Source organism: Macrobrachium nipponense, chromosome 1 (assembly GCF_015104395.2).
Source record: "Macrobrachium nipponense isolate FS-2020 chromosome 1, ASM1510439v2, whole genome shotgun sequence".
Classification (NCBI taxonomy): Eukaryota; Metazoa; Arthropoda; class Malacostraca; order Decapoda; family Palaemonidae; genus Macrobrachium; species Macrobrachium nipponense.
Window position 1 is genome coordinate 57,460,399 of NC_087200.1, and position 24,832 is coordinate 57,485,230.

At 44.4% G+C, this 24,832-nt stretch overlaps 1 protein-coding gene across 1 annotated transcript in view; it reads right to left on the reverse strand.

Annotated features, from left to right (window-relative positions):
• The window catches only part of LOC135219325 (dipeptidyl peptidase 8-like), a 257,424-nt gene that overhangs the window by 141,591 nt on the left and 91,001 nt on the right, over positions 1 to 24,832 (reverse strand). The window contains exon 7 of the mRNA XM_064255989.1: positions 12,905 to 13,078. Within this exon, the coding sequence (XP_064112059.1) occupies positions 12,905 to 13,078 (174 nt within the window). The remainder of the gene's footprint in view (positions 1 to 12,904; positions 13,079 to 24,832) is intronic.

Consider the following 24,832-nt stretch of genomic DNA (forward strand, 5'->3'; position numbering starts at 1 on the left):
GAAGAGTTATGCTGAGAATAACTATACAAATCGTCTATCTTGTTTGCTGCCGATGTTAAGAGACGAAATGATGTTTCTTGCAAGGCATGTGCACACTGGATGATAGTCAATTGCTTTCTAGAGATCGGGGTCCCTGTGATGGTGAGATACAAGTTTCTCATCAGTAGTTGAATCTCAACTAAGGAGAAACAATACTACATATATTACTAGTGAAAGACTAAGGGGAGTATGGAACTATGCCTTCAGAGTTTAATTGAGAGAAGTAAACTCTCAAGATTCTGATCATAGAAAAAGTCACGTCGATGACACCAACCAGTGAAGACGGCCTTAATCCCTGTTATTTTATGGAGGAATGAAAAAGCTAATCCGTTATTTCATTGTTACTCGGCGAGAAAGTTGGAGTTTACAATGAAAGCGGAGTGTCTTTCAGTAATGAAAACAGGGATTGTAATGTCTGAAGAACCTCTTCTCGTGAGTTGCTTAAGGGAGGACATTTCTATTTACTCTGGAAGCAGAGCTAGTAGGACGGGGAACAGGCGAAGTCTTCTGTTATTCACTTACAATTCAGGGTGAACAAAGAATAAATGAACACTTTACGAATCAGAAAATGTATATTAGAAGACAAACTCAAATTGGCTGAAGAATATCATTCTGCATTATCGCAGTGGTCGATGGAGCAGGTTCGATGGAGCAGGTGCGATGAAGCAGAAGACTAGGCTACAGACCTCTGTTATACCATGGGGTAAACAGAATGATAACAAGTCTAATGAGATATATCTCTGTCTGAAAATTCTTGCAATGGCAAATGCGGTGCAGGAGAGATGGGCACACAGATATGCAAGAATTACAACCCAGAGACCTAAGTCTGTGATTGCCAGGCAGAGATTTAAATTGGTAGTCAATCCTTGACAGAAGACAAATAATGCCAAACCGAAAAGAATCTCGGTGAGCAAGCAATACTGAGGCAGAGCCATACACTGCTTGCTCAACTTATCATCCTGAGTTGCCTGGTAAAGCATTCCATAAAGGAATGCGTTCGGCTAGAAGCGTCGAGCGCAAAAAAGATACATTCGAGCATCTGCATTTAAACTGAAATGGGAGGGAAGAAAACTCTTATTCGGTGATAATGCAAATGCTGTGGTGTTGTTGGGAAACAATACCACTAGTTATCTCAAAATCAAAACCGGTAACTCTTGGGAGGCCCGAAAGGCTGTCCTGAGTTCCACATTAAGAGAAGGTGCTATTCATCTCTGTCATACCAGAAGAGTTAACTCACAGGTATGCAACTATTACTCGGACAATGCTACTGTTAACAGAAGCATGTCATGAGAAAAATATACTAATATATTTGTAGGTTACTGTAAATCGCATTCCAGCCTAATTCTTCTTCATTCGAGGGACAATAATAAGGACTGGAAGCAGACCACCTTCATACGCTAATGAAGAGAGCGAAGGTGAAGTTTTCCCGAAGGGAGACTTCTAAAGTGATAACAGGATACCGAAGACGACTAGTTCAAGCTGAACTGGTTGTTCCCAAAACAGTAGCACTGGAGAAGCTTTCAAACCTCTAAGTGCTATCCATCCTGAACAGATTGACATGTTTGGTAAGATCCTAAAATTAAACCAAAAACATAGTCTCTCGGATTTGAATTCCAAGGAGTAGACTCCACAGAATTCCTCTTATTTCCTTGTTCATTCCGGTATAACCAGGAAGTAGAGGGAAAAAAAAAAAGGGGGGGGGGGGGGGGGGGGGGGGGGGGGGGGGGGGGGGGGGGGGGGGGGGGGGGGGAATTGACTGTTCTTGCCTGCACTTCCCTGAACTTGCTCTGTTCTCACTCTGTTAAATGAAGCATTCATTCCTACAACCATTTCGTTCGTGCAAATCCGAGCGAAAGTTAACCAGAATTAAATGCAGCAAAAGCTGGCGAGAACTTGCCATGCCTTGCTACACATCTATCTTCTTCATGACCAAACTTCATGAAGAAGACTACACAGAGGGCCTCCTCCTTATCTCCTTCAAATGCTTTGTCCCGAGGAACAGCGACATCGATCTTAGCACCTGAAGAATAGCCATTCCTGGCTTTCACAGGTGGGTCCGAGCCACCAATGTGATGGAGAGGACTACCTATCACTGATTGTGGATGTATGACCCCCCCTTGAGTTTGTACACCCAGACACCTGTACACAAGTATACCCAACGCAGCCCCTGGTTCCATGGTCTCTGCCCTTGGAACCAGAGACAGGAGAACAAACCTGGGTTCCAACTCCTGGGGCTCCCGAGACACCATATTTGTGGATAGCGTCCAGGTTCCTGCTACAGAAGGAGCAGATGAGCCGAAGAGAGTCAATCACTTCTATGGACAGGGTGCAGACCCTTAGAAGTCTTGAAGTGAGACTTCTTAAGGGGTGGAGAATACCTTCCTCTTCTCAGGACGTGGAAACCTTTGAAGAGGGAGGTTATGAGGCATCAGAAGACGAAGACGAAAGACGATGACCCCTTGAAAACTCACTACAACAGGGGAGGGGAGGGTGCTTTGTCATGGCAAGGAATCGCACCGATCAAGAGCAGAGTTCGTTCATTAAAGCCGAGCACTCAGATTGGCAGATCGAGCTGTCTGGTCGAATCGCGCTGAGCGAGCTGAGGAGATCACCACTACATAATTATGAGTGGTAATTGTCAACGAAGAACTATCACTTATTCCCAAATATCTGTTCTCCTTGAGGCTGAAGCTCCGAGAAGAGGAACAAGAGGGATTCTGTGTCTGCTGTCCATTATAAAAGGACGGTACTTGACCATTCACCCAGAAGGTGTAGCATGCAGTTCCAAGCTATACATAACTCCAAACCAGACTGAGGAGTGGACTCACCTGTACTGGTAAAGACTCGTCTCACTATCCAAGCACTCGTAATAGTGTTCGTTTGTATGGTGTTTTTACGTTGCATGGAACCAGTGGTTATTCAGCAACGGGACTAACGGCTTTACGTGACTTCGAACCATGTCAAGAGTGAAATTCTATCACCAGAAATACACATCTCTAACCCTTCAGTGGAATGCCCAAGAATCGAACTCGTGGCCACCGAAGTGGCAGGCCAAGACCATTCCGATCACGCCACTGAGGGGCCTTCTCGTAATAGTGAGTGCTCGGCGAGCGTTATAATTCTTTAGAATTCCCACGCTCAGCGAGAAAAACCCGACTCTTGTACGACAATAATCGTGCGAGCCTTTTCTCGCCCCGGTACTCAGCAATATGATGAAGTCAAGCACTCGGCGAGCACCAACTTCACTAAGGGATCCAGGCACTCGGCGAGATTCCCGATTATTGTAATAATCATCGGGAATACTTATTGCCCGTGTGTTTGGAAATCTCAGAAAACCAAATCATCCTGCAAACGCTAGAAATTCCAAAGAATTTAATGGCTTAGCGAGACTCCCAATTTTCGTAGTAACAATTACCGGGAATGTCTGTCTCGCCCGAGTGTTTGGAAATTACAGAAAAACCATAACACTCTGAGAATGCCAGAAATTCCGAGGAATTTGAGCATTCATTGAGATTCCCGGTTATCATAGTGACGATTACAGTAATACCCCGAACTTACATGAGGTTAGGTTCCAGACACCCTCACATAAGGGCAAGTTTCACATAAGTTTGGCACGGTCTCTTAAAAGTGTTAATAAAGGCTTACTTCTAGAGTATGAACACTAAATATGACCCTAATCATGTTCCCAAAGTATTAAGCTAACTTTTAAATAAAATTAAAGGCACTGTAATTTGTAATTTGATTTAAAAGCTAGTTTAATACATTACCCTTAAAAAGAAAACTGGTTGGCGTAAAAATATTTACAGGAACTACTAAGTACATATGTATCTATTTTCGTATGTATACTAATCCATGGGATGCCATTTTATTTTTCCCTTAAAGTAAAAGAAGTTTTCTTTGATCACTACGTAAACTTCATAAGTCCGTTATAAAGAAGGCAGGTACACAATTCAATGAAACAAAGAAAACATGTATGTATGTACATACGTAATGTTTGCAGACGGTGAAGGTAAAATTCAATCAATTTAAAATCATGTACTAGTGCCAGGGCTGACTATGACTCTGGAGGGGTATCATCTTTAAAAAGTGCGAATGGAATCACATCTTCTCAAAGTACATCAACTATATGTGCTGTAATTACATCAACTATATGTGCTGTAATTACATAACATAGTACAGTAGTGTCTCAGGTTACGAAATTAATCCGTACCAAAGCGGCCTTCGTAACCTGATTTTTTCATATCTAGTACTACGTTTTACATGTAAATTGCCTAATTCGTTCCAAACCCTACAAAAACACTACTGTAAATTCTATAATAAAGCTAAATTGAACAATAAACAATGAAATACAACAATTTGGACCATTCAATACCTAACCTAACCGTTACTGTACCTGTAAATAAAGTGTATAGTGTACAGGGTACAAGAAATACTGTACGTAAATGTACGTACATATGTAGTAAAATGTGGAACCTTACCTTTCAAGTGAGGCGATGTCTGAAAGTGGCAACAAGAGGAGGAGGACAAACGGCAGAAAACATGAACACTTAACTTTACGAAACATTAAAAAATGGCAGAAAACATTACCACTAAAATTTACGAAACACATTAACAAATACTTATTGATTATCTCCATCTTCGTCTCCATAGAAAGCATCCCCTTCTTTCCAAGAACTTCAGCAACATTCTTGGGACCCATGGCTAATAACATAAGTAATTAAGTTCACACACAACACGATAAAGTAACTTACAGTACAACGTAAGCGAAAGAGAGTAATTTTTACAGAACGACAACTCTGTTATGTCTGATATGTTTTACTAGTTGATCATGAAGGTCTTATATAGTGACAAACACTGTGAATTATGTACTGCCTTTGTATATATTTTCAAAAATATATATAGTACGTATACATGGATCTCCATACTGATTTTACACTTAAAAGCATGAAAACTTAAATTAGTATACTAGTACAGTGGAACCTCGACATAAGAAAGTCCCAACTTATGAAAAATTCAAGTTACGAAAGCAAATACGACGATTTTTTTGCCTCTACATACGAAAATAATTCAGGTTGCGAAAGATTGTTGCTGTGAAGTCCCGAGATTCACCTGGACCACCGAGAACAATTTCAAAACTCTCGCGCCGCCAATTGAGTAGACTCGCCACCATCCTCCCGCTCTCCCATTGGTTCCTGATGCTAGTCACCGCCATAAGATCCTGCTCTCCTATTGGTCATATCCCCATTGGTCATACCCCTATTGGTCATTTGCTCATAAACGAACAAACCTTTGGTCTTAACAATTGGATAGACTTATACGTACTTGGAGGGAGGTACAGACATCCTAAACCGGCTGGGGGCCTACCCACCAGTCCAGCTCCGGAAGAAATAACTTCTGGAGAGATACGGATGCCTGTGAGAAGCTAGATACATTACATTGATATCTAACCATCAGACACTGAGCGATGTACAATGATATATGGGAGAATCATTGCATAGGGAACTAAAGAGAAACTGACTGTTCAATACCAAACCAACACACCAGGGCTTGTTACCACTCCCTACTCCCCCTTGCCAAGGAGCAGAGCATATGCTACCGAATAGAGGGTTAGTATATTTGCATACCAAGCGACTAAACTATCAGTATGACTACCTTCCTTACCTGTATTGGACCAATCCAGCGAATGACGTCTATTCCTCAACCCACCCGAAGGAAGAAGGAAAAGTACAAGAGAAAGAAAGAGACCAGCCAACTCACTCATTCTCTCATCCACACAATGATATTAGGTATGATACAAATGTGCTCTGTTAAGGGCAATGATGAGTTACACAAACTGTTGGGGAGCCACCATAGGACCCAGGGAAAACGTGTCCATAGATCTGTGGACAACATTCCCAAGATAGAAAGAGGCGAACGTGGACTGGTGTAATCAAGTGCCAGCACTCAGCACTCTATTTACAGCCAAGTTCTTTTTGAAAGCCAGAGAGGGACCAATATCCCTAACGTCATGCGGTCTAGCCTGCACAGACGTGGTGGCGTAATCCTCAAGAGTCAAGTAAGTATGCCTGCCTGATGGGTTCCCATATCCAAAAAGAGATAGTATTCTTCGACACCTGTTACTTTGTACGTCCCGTGCTAACAAAAAGTCTGCGGCAGCCTGGTCTAAGGTGTCGTGTCCTTTTAAGATAGCAACGCAGAGCCCTGACAGGACACAACAAAAGCTCTTGAGCATCACCACCCACAAAGTCATTCCATGATGAAATGGAAAAGGAGGTGAACTTATCATCATGCACAGAGGGATTCTGGGTCTTGGCCATGAATTCCGGGACAAATTCGAAGGACACTGACCCCCAACCCCTGGTGTGCTTCTCACCATAGCTCAAACCATGCAGCTCCCCCACTCTCTTCGTAGATGCCAAGGACTGGAGGAAAACCGTCTTGAGTGTCAAGTCCCTGTCAGATGAACGACGCTAAGGTTCATATGGACCCTCAGTGAAACTTCTCAGAACCAAGAAAACATCGTAACACTAAACTCAGGGCCGCCCTGTAGCCTTTAATGGCAGAAACAGACAAACGTTTCTCACCTCTAAGGAAGGTCAAAAAGTCTGCTATGTGCAAACAAAATGGAGGGAAGGCATACACCTCCAGGTTGTCCCATGAATGTTGGAACGCGTCCTCTGCTAACGCCAGAGGATCTAGAACCACTGAACAGAATATCTCAAGTTTCCTGTTGAACCGGATCGCTTAGGTCCAGCATGGGTCTCCACCAAACCTGGGAGAGCTTGTCTGCTACTACCTGATGAAGGGACCACTCTGTGCCTAGGATCTGATCCTGATAACTGAGTTTGTCTGCGACCACATTCCATTTGCCTGCGATATACCTGGCTGAGAGCTCGACTGAATTGCTGACTGCCCACTGGTGACCCTCAAAGGTCAAGGCGTGAAGTTGACGTGAAACCAGGCCTCACTGTTTGTTCACATAAGTGACCACCGTGGTGTTGTCTGACATGAGTATGATAGAATGACCCTCTACTTTCTCCATACACTCCTTCAGACCCAGAAAGGCTGCCTTTAACTCCAAGCTGTTGATATGCTGCTGTTTGTCCTCCAAACTCGAAATGCCCGAGGTAATGAGGCCGCCTGGGAGGGAGGCGTCTGAAAACAGAAGCAGTCCGGAGGGAGAGAATGCAGAGGAAAATCCTTCAAGAGATTTTGGTCGTCCAACCACCAACAAAGGTCTTCTCTCACTTCCAGAGACAGAGGAATCTTTAACAGGGGTGAGTCCCTTGCCGGAGACCAGAATTCCCTCAGCCTCCATTGTAGAGACCGAAGATGAAGACGCCCAAGAGGGACCAGCTTCTCCAGGGAAGACAAAATTTCCAGAAGAACCCACCACTGATGAGCTGACTGATGTGGTTCCGACAGTCGCGCGCCACCACTTGCAACTTCAACCTCTGATCCGACAGGTAGAGAATCCTTTGACTGGGTACGAGGTTTGACTTCTCTTGGTTGACCACAATGCCCAGTTCTAGACAAAATTGAAGCAGACGATTTCTGTCCTGCAGCAGCTTCTCCCTGGAACCTGCCAGGACCAACCAATTATCAATGTACCTCAGCAAATGGATTCCCTGAGCATGGGCCCAATTTGAGAAGAGAGAGAAGACCCTTGTGAACACTTGAAGGGCTATGGTCAGCCTGAAGCACAGGACTTTGAACTCTAAGACCTTGTCTCTGAGAGAGAAGCGAAGGAACTTCCTGGATGTTGGATGAATAGGGATCTGGAAGTGTGTCCCTCAAATCTATCAACAGCATGAAGTCGTCTTCCCTCACAGCTGCTAACACTGAACGCAGGGTTTCCATCTTGAACCTCGTCTTCCTGAAGTGATTCAAGGTGGATAAGTCGATCACAGGCCTCCAACCTCCCAACGCCTTGGGCACCAAGATGTGACTGTAAAACCCCGGAGATGGACGCACCACTTCCTCTATCGCATCCTTGTCCAGCATCTTCTGTACTTCCTCCCGGAGAGCCAAGAACTTCAGAGAATCTGGAGGATACACCCTCCTGAGCAGTGGCTTGTCCGAGAGTGGGAGGAGAGAAGTCAAAAGGCAGTAGATACCCCACCCAAAGGACATCTATTACCCACTCCTCTGCCCCATAACTCTGCCACTTGGACCAATGGCCTGCCAGGCACCCTCCACCCGTGGCACAGAAGAGGGAGAGGCGTCTAACCTACCGACAACACCCTTTACCTCTGCCCCTGGGGCCCCTTCTCAGCTTAAAGGAACGGGAGCAAAAGGGACATTGGTCCTCTGACGGCCTGCCAGGCGACAACCTTCGTGACTGCTGCTGGGCAGGGGGAGGAGGAGGAACCCGAACTTCTCCAAGGACGAGAGACTGACTTAGACACAGCCTGGTGCACTAATCTGTCCTTGGTGTCAGCCGGCACCGGTCTATTGCATCCTCCAGCTCGGTCCAAGGGAACCGAATTTGTGATTCCAAAAGATCCCCATTCCTCAATGCCGGCAAGGACTCAGAGGTCAACAGATATCTCCATCCTGGATAAAGCTGCGTCTCTTCTAATCAGGAGAAGGTTAACCAATAAATTAACACTGAGGTGAGCAAGATACGAGAACACCTTGCCTCCAGGCTGCAACGAACTGGCAAAAGAGGAAGCAATCACCAACCCCTCTGGAGACCTGTCAGAAGCTATCTTGGCAATGACCGCTGACCAGAAGTCCAGCCAAGAAACAGTCTGCAACATGGAGGCCGCCGTCGACTCCAAAGCTGAGGCATCCTGCAGAGACAAGGACAGAGCCACTGACCTCAACTGCTCCAAAGTCAATCCCAGCTTCAGACGAATGGTGCCCGGGTTAAGATAATGTGACATCAAGTATGCAGAGTTTGTACCATAGTACTTCCTATGCCTTGTGAGAGGCAGAGGAAGCTACTTGGCTGAGCCCCTAGAGCGAAGCGATACGTCCCAATCTGAAACAGAGGCATTAACCTTATGTCGGACTGACTAAACATGCCCCGACAAGGGTGGACATGCCTAATAAGGGAAGTTGAAACGATGACTTGGGATCCTGCGTAGCTCACAGCAAGGCTTCCAAGCAGGAAGGAGTGAAAGACGCCCGAGCCTGAGTCCTACTCTCCAAATTGTTGAACCCAACAATGAGATCAACAACTTCTGTAAAGGAAGACAAAAACTCTTGCGTGTCTCCCTCCTCCTGCTCCGGCAACGGAGACCAATGACAAGAAAGATGTGCAGGCTTATCTAAAGTGCCTTCCTCTTGTAAATTAACAGAATAACCAGCAGCCAAACAGCCCGAAACACCAACTAACCTGTATGGGCTGGATCCAGGCGCCAACTCCTGCGACGAACCAACCACAACACTAGAGACATCACTATGCACTCTCCCGACAGATGACTCTCGAACATGGCCGTGTACTAGCACGTGCGGGGCGGACAAGTTCTTGTGAGGTGAGGAACGTGTGTAGGTGAGGAGTCAAAAACATTCGAAATAGAATGAAAATCCTTCGGAGTCGAACCTTTGGAAGTACCAGGGAGAGGGGCAGGCAATCATTCCTGCTGCACTAATTCCACGTTCACAACCTTCGACCTCTTGACAGGCACCTTGAGATAAAAGTAACACTCTCAGTAACACCAACACTCGCAGATGGCATGCTGCTCCTCACTTGCAGACAAAGAAAGGGCAAAGTCCTTAGCCTTCCAACGCTTGATATGCCGACATGGCGGAAATGGGGGAGAAGGAGAGGAAAACAGCACTTGGCTCCTTACACAATCTCTTCGCAGGAGGTGGGGGTGACACAACATGCGCTGATTCCAGTCTCCCAGCCGACATGGCAGCAAACCTATCTTCTAAAAGAGTCCAATCTCATAAGAACCGCCAGGCATAAAGCCTCGGACAGATCAGCAGGAGAAGGGGCTGACGACATCCAAGGGAGACACAGCAAACTGGATGGCAGAGATGACGTCACGGCAGCAAACAATGATGACACAGACGAGCTAGGCAGTGCATGGAAGTGAAGTCATAAGTGGCGATGACGTCACGGTTTCCCCTCGATCTGAACGGGAAGCAGACGCCACTGGCGGAGGGATACAAAATGGCTGTCCCCGTGATGTCACTAGTGGAAGAAGCGGCAATCGTCACTGGTGGAGAAATACAATGTGGCTGACCTCGGCTACCAACGAAGATGAGGCCAAGAGGAGGAGGGAGGGCCTGGACAGCGTGAGGAGGGGGGTAGCGAGTATCGAAGAAGTGCGCCCGCAAACCCTCCAAGGAGGGTGGAACCCTGTAGTCCAAGCATCCCCCAGACCCCCGCCATTTTGGACTCCTCCGAATAAGAAATTAAAGAAACTGATGAAAAAGCCTCCTCCCTCTCAGGAATCAAATTAACTCCTGAGGAAGAGGGGGCAACATTACATAAATCAGCTTGAGAGCCTCCTGATACTTCTAACGACGAATCGATGGAAGAAAAGGAAGGGGACAAGAGTACAACACAAGCATAAGGTGTGACAGCGGCAGCAGACAAAGCACCGGGAAGAGGAGAAGAAAAACCCTCCCACAAAGGAAAAGTAGAAACTACGATGCTCCCTCTTACTATAAAATGACTTCTACTGCTCTCTAGGCTGTGTACGACATTCCGTGCAGGGATTTGTTATTGTACAAACGTTAAAATGGCACCTACTACAAATGATGCGAGGGTCCGTTGCTGATGACACCAAAAAACGAGAACATGGAAAACCTGGAGTTCAAGGCACACATGTTGATGAGGCCGAGAAGGAGCAGAAAAAGCCATTATAAAAGCACACACACACACGCACAGAAACACAAGTGGAAACAGACAATGAACTGGGTAAAGGCCAAGTGAGGTCAACCACAAGTCTCATCCAGGTGGTTAAGAAAAGACTGGCTCTGTGGCGTGGGTGTGTGGTCCTTGACCACTCTTCACCTGATATATGCACGCATTACCAGATCTCGCAAGATTCCTTGCTTTCATCTGCGATTTAATTGGATCTAGCTAGGCACTAGAAATTATAGACTGAAGGTTTGTTTGTGGATGAACAACTACCATTATCACTCCTCCATAACTCCATCCTCAAAAGAACCTGGTGACCTAGAGCAAGGGAGGTTAAATGCATCCTTACATATACGCAATTCACTTCTGTGTTTTTCCCACACAAACACTCCGCTTCCCCATTTTGGCTTCGCATACTTGTAGCATACATGGGGGGGGGGGGGGGGGCGGGGGGGGGGGGGGCAGTATCTCTAAAACAACTCAACTGCTAAAGTAATAAACAATAGAAATGTTACAAAATAAACATAGAATATTAGGCCAAATGCCAAGCACAGAGGCTTATGGTTCTTTTTTATGCTGTGCATTTTTCTGCTTTACAGAATGTTACTGTTGGAACTGATATATGCTTCTATATTTAGGTACAACCTTCAGTTCCAAAACCTAAAATACAGTGGAACCTCGACATACGAAGGTCCCTACTTACGAAAAATCCAAGTTACAAAAGGAAAGATAAATATATTTTTGCTTCTGTATACAAAAATAATTCAGGTTGTGAGAGGGTAAAGTCTGAGATTCTCCCGGACAGCCGAGAACAATTTTAAAATTCGCACACCGCCAACTGAGTAGACTCGCCACCATCCTCCCACTCTCCCATTGGTTCCTGATGCTAGTCACTGCCATAAGATCCTGCTCTCCTATTGATCAGCATCTGTCACATCATGCCTCTATGTAAAGGCGTTCCTTGACCATTTTTTGTGGCAGCGTTATCGTAAACACTGGAATTCGTTAGTTCACATATATTTCATTTGTTAACGTAAATTCGTGTTAGTGATTTCGCTTTCTTCTACTGTAAGTTACTTTATCGTGTTGTGTGTGAATTTAATTACTTACATCATTAGCCATGGGTCCCAAGAATGTTGCTGAAGTTTCATGGAAAGAAGAGGATGCTTTCTATGGAGAACCAAGACGGAGATAATGAAGAAGTGTCAATGTTTTCTGCCATTTGTTAATGTGTTCCGTAAAGTTTAGAGTTCATGTGCCATTTGTCCTCCTCCTCTGTCACCACTTTCGGAAATTGCCTCACTCAAAAGGTACGTACAGTATTTCTTGAACCATGTACACTAATACACTTTATTTACAGGTACATACTACAATAAAGGTTATGTTAGGTATTGAATGGTCCAAATTGTTGTATTTCATTGTTTATTGGTCAATTTAGCTTTATTATAAAATTTACTGTGGTGTTTTTGTAGGGCTTGGAACGAATTAGGCAATTTACATAAAACGTAGTTCGAGATACGAAAAATCAGGTTATGAAGGGCGCTTTGGAATGGATTAAATTTCATATCCTGAGGCACTACTGTAATCCAAAAATTGAATGCCACTTGCCCAAACAGTTTTGGATAAGGGACTGTGAACTTGTAATAAGTGAATGAGTTACTGAAACATTACATGTCATGCAGAAGATTTTACATATGTGTGGTTATAATTCTTAAGACCATGGACATTAGCAACAGATGGTTGTTGTTTGAATGGATGTTAAGCCCTGCATACCTGTGTGTACACACACACACACACACACACACACAGTGTTAGAGTAAAAAATAAAAAATAAAACGGATAAATTGTTTTGGTTAGGTCATAACTGACTTCCTTCCTAATAACAGTTAAAGTAACATTAAACATCCCATAGTCTGGATTTAATACTAAATATTTCAAAAAGCAAATTCTTTCCATAAAGACATAAATGATCTTTTCACAAGACAAGTGATACATAAGGAAACTTTGATAACTTCCAACAAAAAACTGAACAACAATACTTACTGTTTACCATCTGGAGTCCAACCAACACGAACTAAATACTCGTACCATGGAGCTAATTGTTTTAAATCATGACGAAGATGCCTAGTGGTTACACGTAATTCTTCAGCAGGGCCTATCTCTACTTCTAAAAGTCTTAACGTTGATTCTGCATTAGCCATACCAGCACGAGGAAATCTGAAATAAATATAAAATGTAATTGACAGCACAAGGAAATCTGAAATAAATATAAAATGTAATTGACAGCACAAGGAAATCTGAAATAAATATAAAATGTAATTGAAAGCCTAACAGCACAGCCTATCTGCCCAGACAACCTAAATCAGAGAATAGAATGGAATATCCCAGTTTTTGAAAGTAAATTGTATTTTTCCTAACTATACAAACCTGAGGTCCTTTACATAAGGAATTACTTTCAGCATAGGCTGGAACTCTGTCATAAGATTCTATTTCTGGGTTCGACCTGTGTCGGCCGGTGAAATGTTCCTGTAGCACATATTTCTAGGTCTAAATAGATGCTAAATATACCCGAGAAAAAAAGCCATATGGAATGCTGGAGTTACTACCCCAAGCTCGCTCACCCCTGTAGGGTGTCGGTATAGCACAAGGGCGAGTGGAAGCCACTACCACAGATACTTTGCCAATTAGAAGTCTCCTCTCAAAATCCCTCTCTAGAGAGGTGTCGTTACCACGTCTTCCTTCCGCTCGCTACTACTACTGCCTCTGCCCAAAACCTTCATTCCTGAAATAGCACTTCTCGTGTCCGCATGTTCCGTTTTTTGCTGTTCCCAGGAAGTTTTTTTTGGCGAAGCATGTCTTCTCAAGAGCTCCAAGCATCTTCATCTAAGTTGAGTATTCCATTTATCGTTTTTGAATCTCGTTGGGGCACGATGCATCCAATTTTGGCCCTTAATTTAAGTCCTTTTGTCCTTATGAGCCGGGTATGACGCTCTTTCGTTCCGCCATTTTGGGTGCAGGACTGGCGGCGTGCGTGATTATTTCAGTTTTTATTTCGTGATGTATTTTGTCCACCGTTTAGCACTTCACTATTTAGGCTACTGTTTTCGTATTCTTTTTCATTATTCTCGCTCCTGTCGATTTCTAGAGCCTTATTTTTACGGGTTTTATCCTTACGTTATTAGCCTATTATAGGGCCCATCTCGCTCCTGACGTTTTCTGAGGCCTTCTTTTTTACGATTATCTTACGTTATTAGCCTTTTGGGGGAACTTTTTTGTTATCCTCAGCCCCTCAGGAGCGTGTTGGTTCCCCTTCGTGCGTACGGTTATATGCTTCATATGTTATGCGCGAGTATTGTGTTTTTTGGCATTCTAGGCTAGCCTAACAGTACGCCAGTTATTGTTGGAGAGAAAAATTCCTCTTTCTTTCGCGGTATTCATGCATGTATATTTCTAGTGTAGTTTACGATTATGGTCAGTAATGCACTTGATTATATGCACTTTTGTGATAAACTACTCAAATAATTGTATTACTTTTGATGAGTTGGAAGTTCTTCGCGACGTCCTTCCCTGGCCTATCCGACCAGACCTAGGCTAGGTTTTGGAGGGTAGGCCAGGCGGGCTTGTATATCCCTCCACCCTTGTGGCTCCTTTTACTGCCACCCGACCAGGCAGATATGTTTGCTTGGAGGGTGGTCCAGGACAGTCTCTCTCTCTCTTGTCATGCTTGTAGGGTCTAGACCTATCGTACCTGACCAGATCGGAAGATTCGATTTTGGAGGGTTGAGTTAGGTTCTATCCGTCCTCTTCATGACGTCCTTTTTGGGGCCATACTAGCCTACCTGACCGGATCTGTACCAATCTCAGAGGGTTACACTGGGATCTTAGCTGGGTGCATTCCTCTCCCCCCCCCTTCCCCCCCAACCTTTTTTGCAATTCTTCCAGTAATTCCTCATCAATTAATTTATGAATTGTCTTTGTTGAGTGTAGCCTGGGCCATTGCCCCCTTTAGTGTGTCAGTTGGCCTACCGTCTTCTGCCCCCTTTAGTGGTAGGCTAGTTTATGGCTCCCGAGAGGTGGTTTTCACTGATTGGTTGCTGTGGCTAGGCGATCACGATTCATCCACTCTCCTCCAGACACTACCCCCCGTCCCAGACTCGTTCCGGCGCTGCCTAGTTAGCTCGCTGCCCAAGTAATCCTACTGATGAACAAAAGCTAGAGTGTAGAGCTTGGTCCAGGGGATTAGTCGGAGGAGATTGGGTGATTAGTAGATTATGTAATCTCTACTGGTATGTCTCTGGGCCTTTGTGTTTCCTGGCGAGGTGGGATCTACCATCACACCCGCCAGTAGGCTATATGCCGGATTGTACGTACCACAGTTCCGCCGCTCTGTTTTCCGTACTCCTCTATGTTATCGCTGCTTCCCCACTCCAGTGGGGGCGGAACTGAGCTTAGAGCTGCGTTTCTAATTGACTTGGAACTGCTTCTCTTCTACGGTGCGATCAGACTCAGGCCTAGGTTTTACCTATTTTCCCTGTTCTGCTCGTATCAGCCCAACCCCGCCAGTTTTAGCTATTGTGATAACGAGATTATGGATTCTGGAGTAGGCAGAGACATTCAGAGATTAATGTTAAGAAAATTTTTATGCAGCCTCTGTTGGTATGTCTCCGGGCCTGTATTTATTCCGGCAAAGTGTGGTCTATCATCACATGCGCCAGAAGGTATACACCGGAGTTCTATGTACCGTTGCTCCCGCCGCTCTGTTTTCCATTTACTATGTTATCGCTGCTCCCCACTTCGGTGGGGGCGAAACTGGGCTCAGAGAATGCGCCTACAATTGGTTAGGTTTCGCTACTCTACCCCGGTGCGATCAGACTCAGGCTTAGGTTTAGCCTTATTTCCCTGTTCTGCTCGTATCAGGCCCTCTCCGCTGGTTATAGCTTTGACGATACCCAAGTATGGATTCCGGAGCAGGCGGAGACATCCAAAGCTTTATTAATAACAAGTAAGTTGAAGATTATACTCGATATTGCCTTTAGCTGGTTAAGTATCTAGTTGAAGTGTACTCATACCGCTGGAATTAACTCCGACAGCATTATCTGACGATACTCATTTATCTTTCCAACTTACAGATGGTCCGATGCCAGGAGACGGGTTGTCTGGCCGTCCTGTACAGCCGTATGGGCATGAGGTCTGCCGGTCTCATGCCAACTGTGCCATCCTCTTGGAGGGACACATGGTCTGGCACCCGGAAGCCTGCACAGTGTGTTACGACCTAGTTAGGATCGTCACAGATGAGTCGGTAGGTAGCATACTCGCCTCATTGTTATTCTGAATTTTATGTTACACATTTAGTTTGGGAAAATTCCCTGACACTGGGGAACCTAATTTGGTTATTTCTTACAGGTTGATCTGGTGCTCAAGACCTCCTCGATGTCGGCCCTTAAGGTCTGGGTAGGGGGGTTTGGTAGAAACGTGGGAGCCGGCCAACCCTACGTGCTGTTGGAGGAGTTGTGCGCCCTCCTCTACCCCAATGCCCCAGTTTCGGCAGCAGTACCGGCAGGAGTAGCGGCTCCCATCATTGAGCGTATCCGCCAGGAGACTCAAGCCCCCCCGGAGGACTAAGAGGGCTTTGTGTGATGTTGTGACAGAGGAGGTGGCGGCCATCAGCCTGCACCGAGAGCCTATGGCCACCGAGGAACAGGATGTAGGTAGGGAGGTAAGTGAGGCAGGTAGTCGTGGGACTAGTCTTCCTTTCAGTCCCACTCCTTCCTCTCCTTCCTTTCAGGGCTTCCCTGTGAAATCCACTTCCATTTGGAATAGGTCGGGCTCGGTAATCCCCAAGGTAAAACCTTGAAGACGAAGTCCCTGCCGAAGGCGGGTAAACCAGCCAAGCCTTCTCCGGCAGACTCCGCCAGGTCGTTATCGGCTCCCAAGCCTTTGACTTCCTCGGCTAAAGCTACTCCCCCACCCAAGGGGTCGAGAGCTAAGTCTTACAAAGCCAGACCGGCGGAGTCTGGCTTCGACCAAGAGGCTTTCACTAATCTTCTCATGCAGAAGATGAGCGAAGTAGTGGACTAGAGACTCGAATCGATCTCCACTCAACTCTCCTCAGGTCTATAGACATCGGGTCAGTCCATCATGTCTCTGACCCAGAGGTTACAGGCCCAAGAGGAATTGGTGACCGGATTCCTCCACTCCAGAAACACACCGCAGTCCTTTGCGGTGCCGGACGCGCCAAGCTTCCGCCGTTCGAGAATAGCAATCCGTGGCGGTTGGCTCTGCATGCCCCGTTTTCAGAGGGCAAGCTTACAATTGAAGGTTGCAGAACCCGACTCGTGGAAGACTATGAGTTCTTCCCACTGGGCCTACAATTCCCCTTCCCGGGCTACGCTAGACTAGCTGAGGAAGTGTTGGTCAGGGTAGACAAGGTCCTGAAAGAGACTGTTATCTACCCTAGGGATCAGGCTCAGTTGGCATGGGTCCACACCCTCACGGAATGGGAGTGTGTCAACACCAAGTTGACACCCCACAAAGGTTGCTATACCATGTTTGTAGCGCCAGATGACGTTCCGACTCCTTGCACATCAAAGATTGCAGAATTGACACTGCAAGCCGGAAAGGAGGAAAAACCTATGCCTCAGCTAAAAGAGACAGAGGCTACCTCTTTGCTCTTTCCCGGAGACCTAGAGTGTTGGGTTGGCGCTCCGGCAACGTTCACGGTGGGCAAACTCAACCCAGTGTGCCTCCACACAATTCAGTGAACGTTTGCCTAGAATTCTGGACCCCATGGTCAAGGCGGAATTAGAAGCAAGGTGCAGGCTGCGCAGGTCAATTAACTCGTCACCACTGCAGAGTTGACGGCTACGGTCTTTGCAGCTGAGCCTTTATTCCGGCTCCTGACAAAGTTGCTATTACAGGCCTTCCAATCGAACCTGTATGATTTTATAGTGGCTAGACGAGCCTGAAGGAAGCATGTCTTTGCTACTGCTTCCATCAGGCATGAGCCGAACAGGCTCATAAAGGCGTCGATCTGGGGTGCCAACCTCTTTCCTGAGGACATGGTTAACAGTGTCCTCAGCGAGGCAGCTAGAGCTAACCAGAACCTTTGTGTCCGTTGGGGACTTCCCTTCAAAAGGAAGTTCGAGACCCCCGGACCACAATCCAAAGGTAGGAAGAGGCCTAGGGAGTTTCAGCCCTTCCAGACCTCTCAGTCTCAGACAGTAGTACAAGCAGTCCCTGTCTCCCAGATCAACAAGCCTTCGACATCTTAGGCGCAGCCACAACAACAGTTTGTTCTGCTGCAGAGTCAACCGACTCAACAGCCTTCGAGTTCGGCCGCCCTTGTAACTTCCCCAGCTTTCAACGCCTCCTTTGAATCACAAGGGGCATTTCAGGCTTTAACAGGCACGCAAGGAGTAGCAGAGCCAGAGGTGCCTTCCGACAGAGAGGTGGCTCTAGAGGCAGAGGCTTCAGAGGAGGCAGGGGAAGTAAGATCTCAACCAGTCAATGAGATGCTGCAGGTGGGCGGGAGACTGTACCTCTCCCGGGACCATTGGACCTTCAGTCCGTGGGCCCACAGTATTGTTTTGAAAGGTCTGGGGTGGAAATGGAAGAAAGGGCCTCCTCCACCAGTCAGTTTTCACCAGATTCCAACGACAGACCTTCTAGACTATGCCAAAGACCTTCTCCAAAAGAAGGCAGTAAAGAAAGTCAAGTCACCTGAAATTTCAAGGACGGCTGTTCAGTGTACCAAAGAAGGACTCGGACAAATGAAGAGTGATTCTGGACCTGTCCCGTCTCAACTCATACATTCAATGCGACATGTTCCGCATGCTGACCGTCTCGCAGGTGCGGACCTTACTTCCCCGTGGGTCATTACCACCTCTATCGATCTTACAGACGCTTACTATCATGTACCGATAGCAAGAAACTTCTCTCCATACCTAGGCTTCAAACTATGAAAACAAGCTTACTCGTTCAGAGTCATGCCATTCGGCCTCAACATAGCGCCCAGAATATTCACCAAACTAGGAGAGAGAGTAGTTCAAGAACTAAGAGCTCAGGGGGTAATGTTAGTAGCTTACCTCAACGACTGGCTTATTTGGGCAACCAACGAGGAGGAATGTCGCAAGGCAACAGCCAAAGTAATAGAATTCCTAGAATACCTGGGTTTCCAGATAAACAAGGAAAAGTCCCGTCTCATTCCGGCATCTCGCTTTCAATGGTTGGGAATTCAATGGGACCTAACCACACACAAACTATCTCTCCCGCCAAAGAAGTACAGAGAGATAGCGAAAGCTACGAGACAATTCCTCAAGAACAAACGGGCTTCTTGTCGTACCCAAGAGAGAATTTTAGGTTCGCTTCAGTTTGCCTCAATAACAGATGTTCTGTTGAAAGCCAGACTGAAGGATATCAATCGGGTTTGGCAGAAAAGAGCCAACAACAAGTTCAGAGACAAAATCTCCTTGATTCCGCTGATATTAAAGAAAAAACTCCGTCCATGGACGGAAGTCCGGAGTCTCTCCAAATCAGTACCACTACAATTTCCCCCGCCGTCTCTGATAGTCCACACGGACGCCTCTCTGAGCGATTGGGGGGGCTACTCCCAGTACAAGAAGGTTCAAGGAATGTGGTCAAAAACATTCCGCCAGTTCCACATCAACGTCCTAGAGGCAATGGCCATTTTTCTGACCCTGAAACGACTAGCTCCAGTCAGGAACATTCATATAAGACTAGTCTCGGACAGCGCAGTGATAGTTCATTGCATAAACAGAGGGGGCTCCAAGTCGAGCAAAATAAATCATGTAATGATTGCGATATTTTCGTTGGCAATGAAAAATCATTGGCACCTGTCAGCTACTCACCTGGCAGGAGTACGGAATGTCATTGCAGACTCACTATCCAGAACAACTCTGCTGGAGTCAGAGTGGTCCTTGGACACAAAATCATTCCATTGGATTTTCCAACAAATCCCAGGCCTTCAGGTAAACCTGTTCGCCACGGAGTCCACTCACATACTTCCGTGTTATGTGGCTCCCAATCTGGATCCTCTAGCTCCCGCCCCAGATGCGATGTCCATAGACTGGAACAATTGGCAGAAGATTTACATATTTCCGCCAATAAACCTCTTGATGAAAGTTCTGCACAAACTCAGATCTTTCAGATGACAGGTAGCATTGGTAGCACCCAACTGGCCGAAGAGCAATTGGTTTCCTCTTCTAATAGAGTTGAATCTCCGTCCCAGACGGATTCCCAACCCAAAACTGACTCAAATAGTACAAACTCAGACTGTGTCAGCTTCCTCATGAATTCTGAATGCCCTAGTACAAACTCGGACTGTGTCAGCTTCCTCAAGAATTCTGAGTGCCCTAACTTTATGGACTTCATGAAGTTTGCGGCACAGAAGGATGCTAGTATTGACCCACTAAACATCCTGTTTGTGGAGTCAGACAAAAAGAGAATCAACACTCGGGCAGTATGATTCAGCAGTAAGGAAGTTAGCCATCTTTCTAAAATCATCAGATGTCCAGAAGATGACTACGAATCTGGCGATTTCATTTTTTAGAACTCTATTCGAAAAAGGCCTAGCCGCTAGTACCATTACTACGACTAAATCTGCCTTGAGGAAGATATTTCAGTTTGGCTTTAATATTGATTTGACAGATTCGTACTTCTCGTCCATCCCTCGAACATGTGCTTGTCTGAGACTGGTGGCCGTCCTCACACGGTCTCCTGGTTTTTAAACGATGTACTCAGGTTGGCTTCAGATACTGATAATGAATCATGCTCATATATAACCCTTCTCAGGAAAACATTATTTTTAATGAGTCTGGCCTCAGGCGCCAGAATATCTGAACTGTCGGCTCTCTCTAGAGAACCTAATCATATTGATTTCCACCCATCAGGAGAAGTTCTGCTCTTCCCAAATCGGAAATTCCTAGCAAAGAATGAAGACCCACAAAACAGGTGGTCTCCATGGAAGACTGTACCTCTCCCACAGGACCCATCATTATGTCCTATCGTTACATTAAAATCTTATCTGGGCAGAACTTCTGAAAGGTCTTCAGGTCCTCTTTTTATTAGAGAAAAAGGTGGAACCATTTCCTTGAAGGGAATCAGACAACAAATTCTTTATTTTATTAAACATATCCATGATATCCGGGCAGTGGCTACCTCAGTAAATTATTTTCATAATATGAACTTCGAGGATCTTAAAAAATATACGGGTTGGAAATCCCCGACAGTATTTAAACGCCACTATCTGAAGAATTTAGAGGCCCTTAAATGTTCGGCAGTGGCTGCAGGGAGCTTAGTCTCCCCTGATATGGCCTAGTTTTGTAACTCTATATTTGTATTCTATTATTTTGCTATTATTTTTTCTTTTGATACTCACTCTCACCTACCTGCCTCGCTTGTAATCCCTGCCTTTCTGCCTTATGTTCCGGTCTGGATTGCTCATCAACCCACTTCTGGACATGTACATGTTCATAGTTATTTGTTTTTTGTGTTCATTACCTGTTGTTTTTCCCAGGATAGTATGGATTTGGTCATATTTGGTACTTTTTACCATTTGTAACTTGCTATTCTTACATTGGTTATGAAAACATAATTTTAAGAAAATTTTTATTTTCCTTATATATTTATAAAATTTTGTGGTTTACCAAGCTTGTATGGCCAATTCTCTAATACTATTTCACCGGCCGACACAGGTTGAACTCAGAAAAGGGATTTTGATGAAGGAAAAATCTATTTCTGGGGGAAGACCTGTGTCGCTCGGTGAACCCATTCCTCTCTTCTCCTTGTCCCCCGCCCTTTAGCTGGCCCAAGCTTGGGTGCATATTCCAGGAATGAAGGTTTTGGGCAGAGGTAGTAGTAGTAGCAAGCAGAAGGTAGACGTTGTAATGGCACCTCTCTAGAGAGGGATTTTGAGAGGAGACTTCTAATTGGCAAAGTATCTGTGGTAGTGGCTTCCACTCGCCCTTGTGCTATACCGACACCCTATAGGAGTGAGCGAGCTGGAGGTAGTAACTCCAGCATTCCATATGGCTTTTTTCTCTGGTATATTTAGCAACTATTTATACCAAGAAATGTGTGCTACAGGAACATTTCACCGGGCAACACAGGTCTTCCCCCAGTAATAAATTTTTCCTTCGTCAAAATCCCATAATAAGGTAGTTAGGCAGTAACTGCTTGTCCGATAGTCCGGAGTCCTGCCTGACTGGACATAAACATTCCACTTTGCTTTAGGCTCTGGAACAGATTGAGGGGTGGCATGAGGTGGGCATAAATGTAAAGGACCTCAGGTTTGTATAGTTAGGAAAAATACAATTTACTTTCAAAAATTGTTATTTGTTCCTACAAGTTATACAAACCATCGGTCCTTTACATGAGGAAGACTCACTGATTGGTGGGAGGAATCTGAGTTTAGTGAACAGAATGGTGTTCGCCCAACCAAGGTTCCCTCCCTGGTCGTAAGAGCAAGGGGGGGAGCCTTGCTTCTGTCCAAATGATTGGAGTGAGATTATTGCAAGACCAATGGGCAGACCTCTGGACCAATTCATAAGGAGGCATGCATAACCTCTTATGAATAGCAAACAAGAACTTATAGTCAGAAGTAAGACACCAAATATATAGTACTGGGTTTGTCTCTTACTGCTGTCCGCTTCCACCCTTGTTACGGAAGGGACGGATATATGCTTCGATCCCTAATGAAAGGAAAAGAATGGAGCTTGGTCACAAAGCTTACCTGCATCTATCGCCCTCTCCAGCATGTGATGCCTGACACTCTCTGCCCAAAGTAAGGGAGAAGGAAGAGAAGCCAGTCACACTCTCATTTGCTCTCCTTTCATACGGTTACCAAAAGGGTAGGACCAATACCTCTAACTTCGTGGGCTCTTGGACGAAAGGTACCGATGTCAAAACAACTTTTGGAGTTGTAGGCTTTCCTGATCACCTCATGAAGCCAGAAAGAAATAGTGTTCTTGGACACTTCTTTCTTGATTACCCCAGAGCTAACAAAGAGGCATTGACACTCAGGCCTGAGATGGCAAGTTCTCTTCAGATAGTGCCGTAGCACTCTAACAGGACAAAGTAGCATCTCTTCCGCATCGTTACCAGTAAAGTACTCCTGATGGGAAAGAGGAAAAAATAGACAAGAAAGGCAAAGTCTGCAACCTTTTGAAAAGAGGCAATTGCAGATTCAGAGAAAGATGATACTACAAACATCCTAAAGTATGTCACAACTATGAAATATATGGTAAATGTGCATACCTAGACGGCTACGAGGATGATTGCAGAGATCTACATCCAAAAATATGCAAAAACCTAAAAGAAGGAAAAGGATGTAAGTTCGACAAAAAATGTAAATATATGCACCCTGTAGCCATGAATCAAAATCAAAATCAAATAAATAATCAATCAAATTTAAAATCCAAAATAAGGAAGAAACAAATAGAGAGAGGAACAAAGAATATCAGGTGAAAGAAAAAACCAAGCCATCAACTCAAGAGATAAGAATTGTATTTATGATGCTAGAGGATATTGCAGATACGGAGAAAATTGCAGATTCAGACACAAAATGAATAATTATGCTGAAGGAAGATAAAATATTATGGAAAAGTTGGATTTTTTAATGTCAGAATTTCTGGAAATGAAGAAAAGAACAATATTCCAGAACAGGAAAGAGACATGGGAAAATCCTTATTATTACCCATATTAAATGAAGGAGAAAACACACAAACCATCATAGTGATGAATGCTCAGGGTTTAGTTACGAGTAACTCAAAAAGAAAAATAGAGTACTTAGAAGAACTAACCCAAATTGAAAAGAAAATAGATATAATGAATATAAGTGAAACCTGGTATTCCCAAGAGACTGGGAATGATGATCAAATAAAAGGGTTCCAAACTTATAGATCAGATAGAAAAAAAAGGAATCAAGGGGGAACCACAATATATGGGAAAGACAAAAAACAAGGAAAAATATATGAGAAATATAAAAACTCAGAATGTGAACTAATAGCGGTAGAATTTGAATCTGAAAAATTAATGAACATAGTAATATATAGACCCCCTAATACTAAAGAGTTTGACATAATAATAGAAAAATTGGATGAAATATGTAGAAATCACAAGGACTGGACCATTCTCTTATCTGGAGACTTTAACTTCCCTTTCGTAGACTGGAAAGAATGAATAGGAGATTGTGGTTGTATTTATACATATAAAAAAGAGTAATAGTAGTGCAGAAGATAAGAGGCAATTCAAAAAGCTATTAGGTATGCTACTAGAATACAACATTTAACAAATAAATCACCTGCCAACAAGAAAGGAAAATACTTTAGACCTAATATTTGTGAATGAGGTGAATTATGTTAAAGAAATAATAGTTTATAATGCGAGTATTTCAGACCATAATGTCATAGAATTAACAGTCCATTCTAAAGCAAGTGAAAACAGAGATAAGCAAGAAATGAAAAAGTGAGAAGGATATGGAAAATACAACTTCTACAGTAAAAATATAAAATGGTCAGAAATAAATGAAGAATTAAACAAAGATTGGGATAACATTTTCGTAAGTGATGACATAAGAGTAAACACGGAGATACTATATAAAATATTAGAGAAAATAGTGGAAAAATATATACTGAAGAAGAGAAGTAAACATCAGTCATGCATACCAAGAGACAGAAGGATCTTGTTCCAGAAAAGCAGAAATTGGAAAAAAGGTCTTGCAAAAGAAAAAAATGCATGGAAAGTTATAGAACTAAAAAGTAAGATAGAAAATGCAAAACAAAAGATTATACAATCAAAAGAAAATGAAAAACAGGTCTTGGAAGAAAAAACCCTAGTAAATATCAAGCAAAACCCCAAACTATTATACTCGTACGCAAAAAAGATGAATAAAAGAAGAATAGAAATAGGTCCTCTAAGAATTGAAGGGAGATTAACAAATGAAAAAAAGGAAAT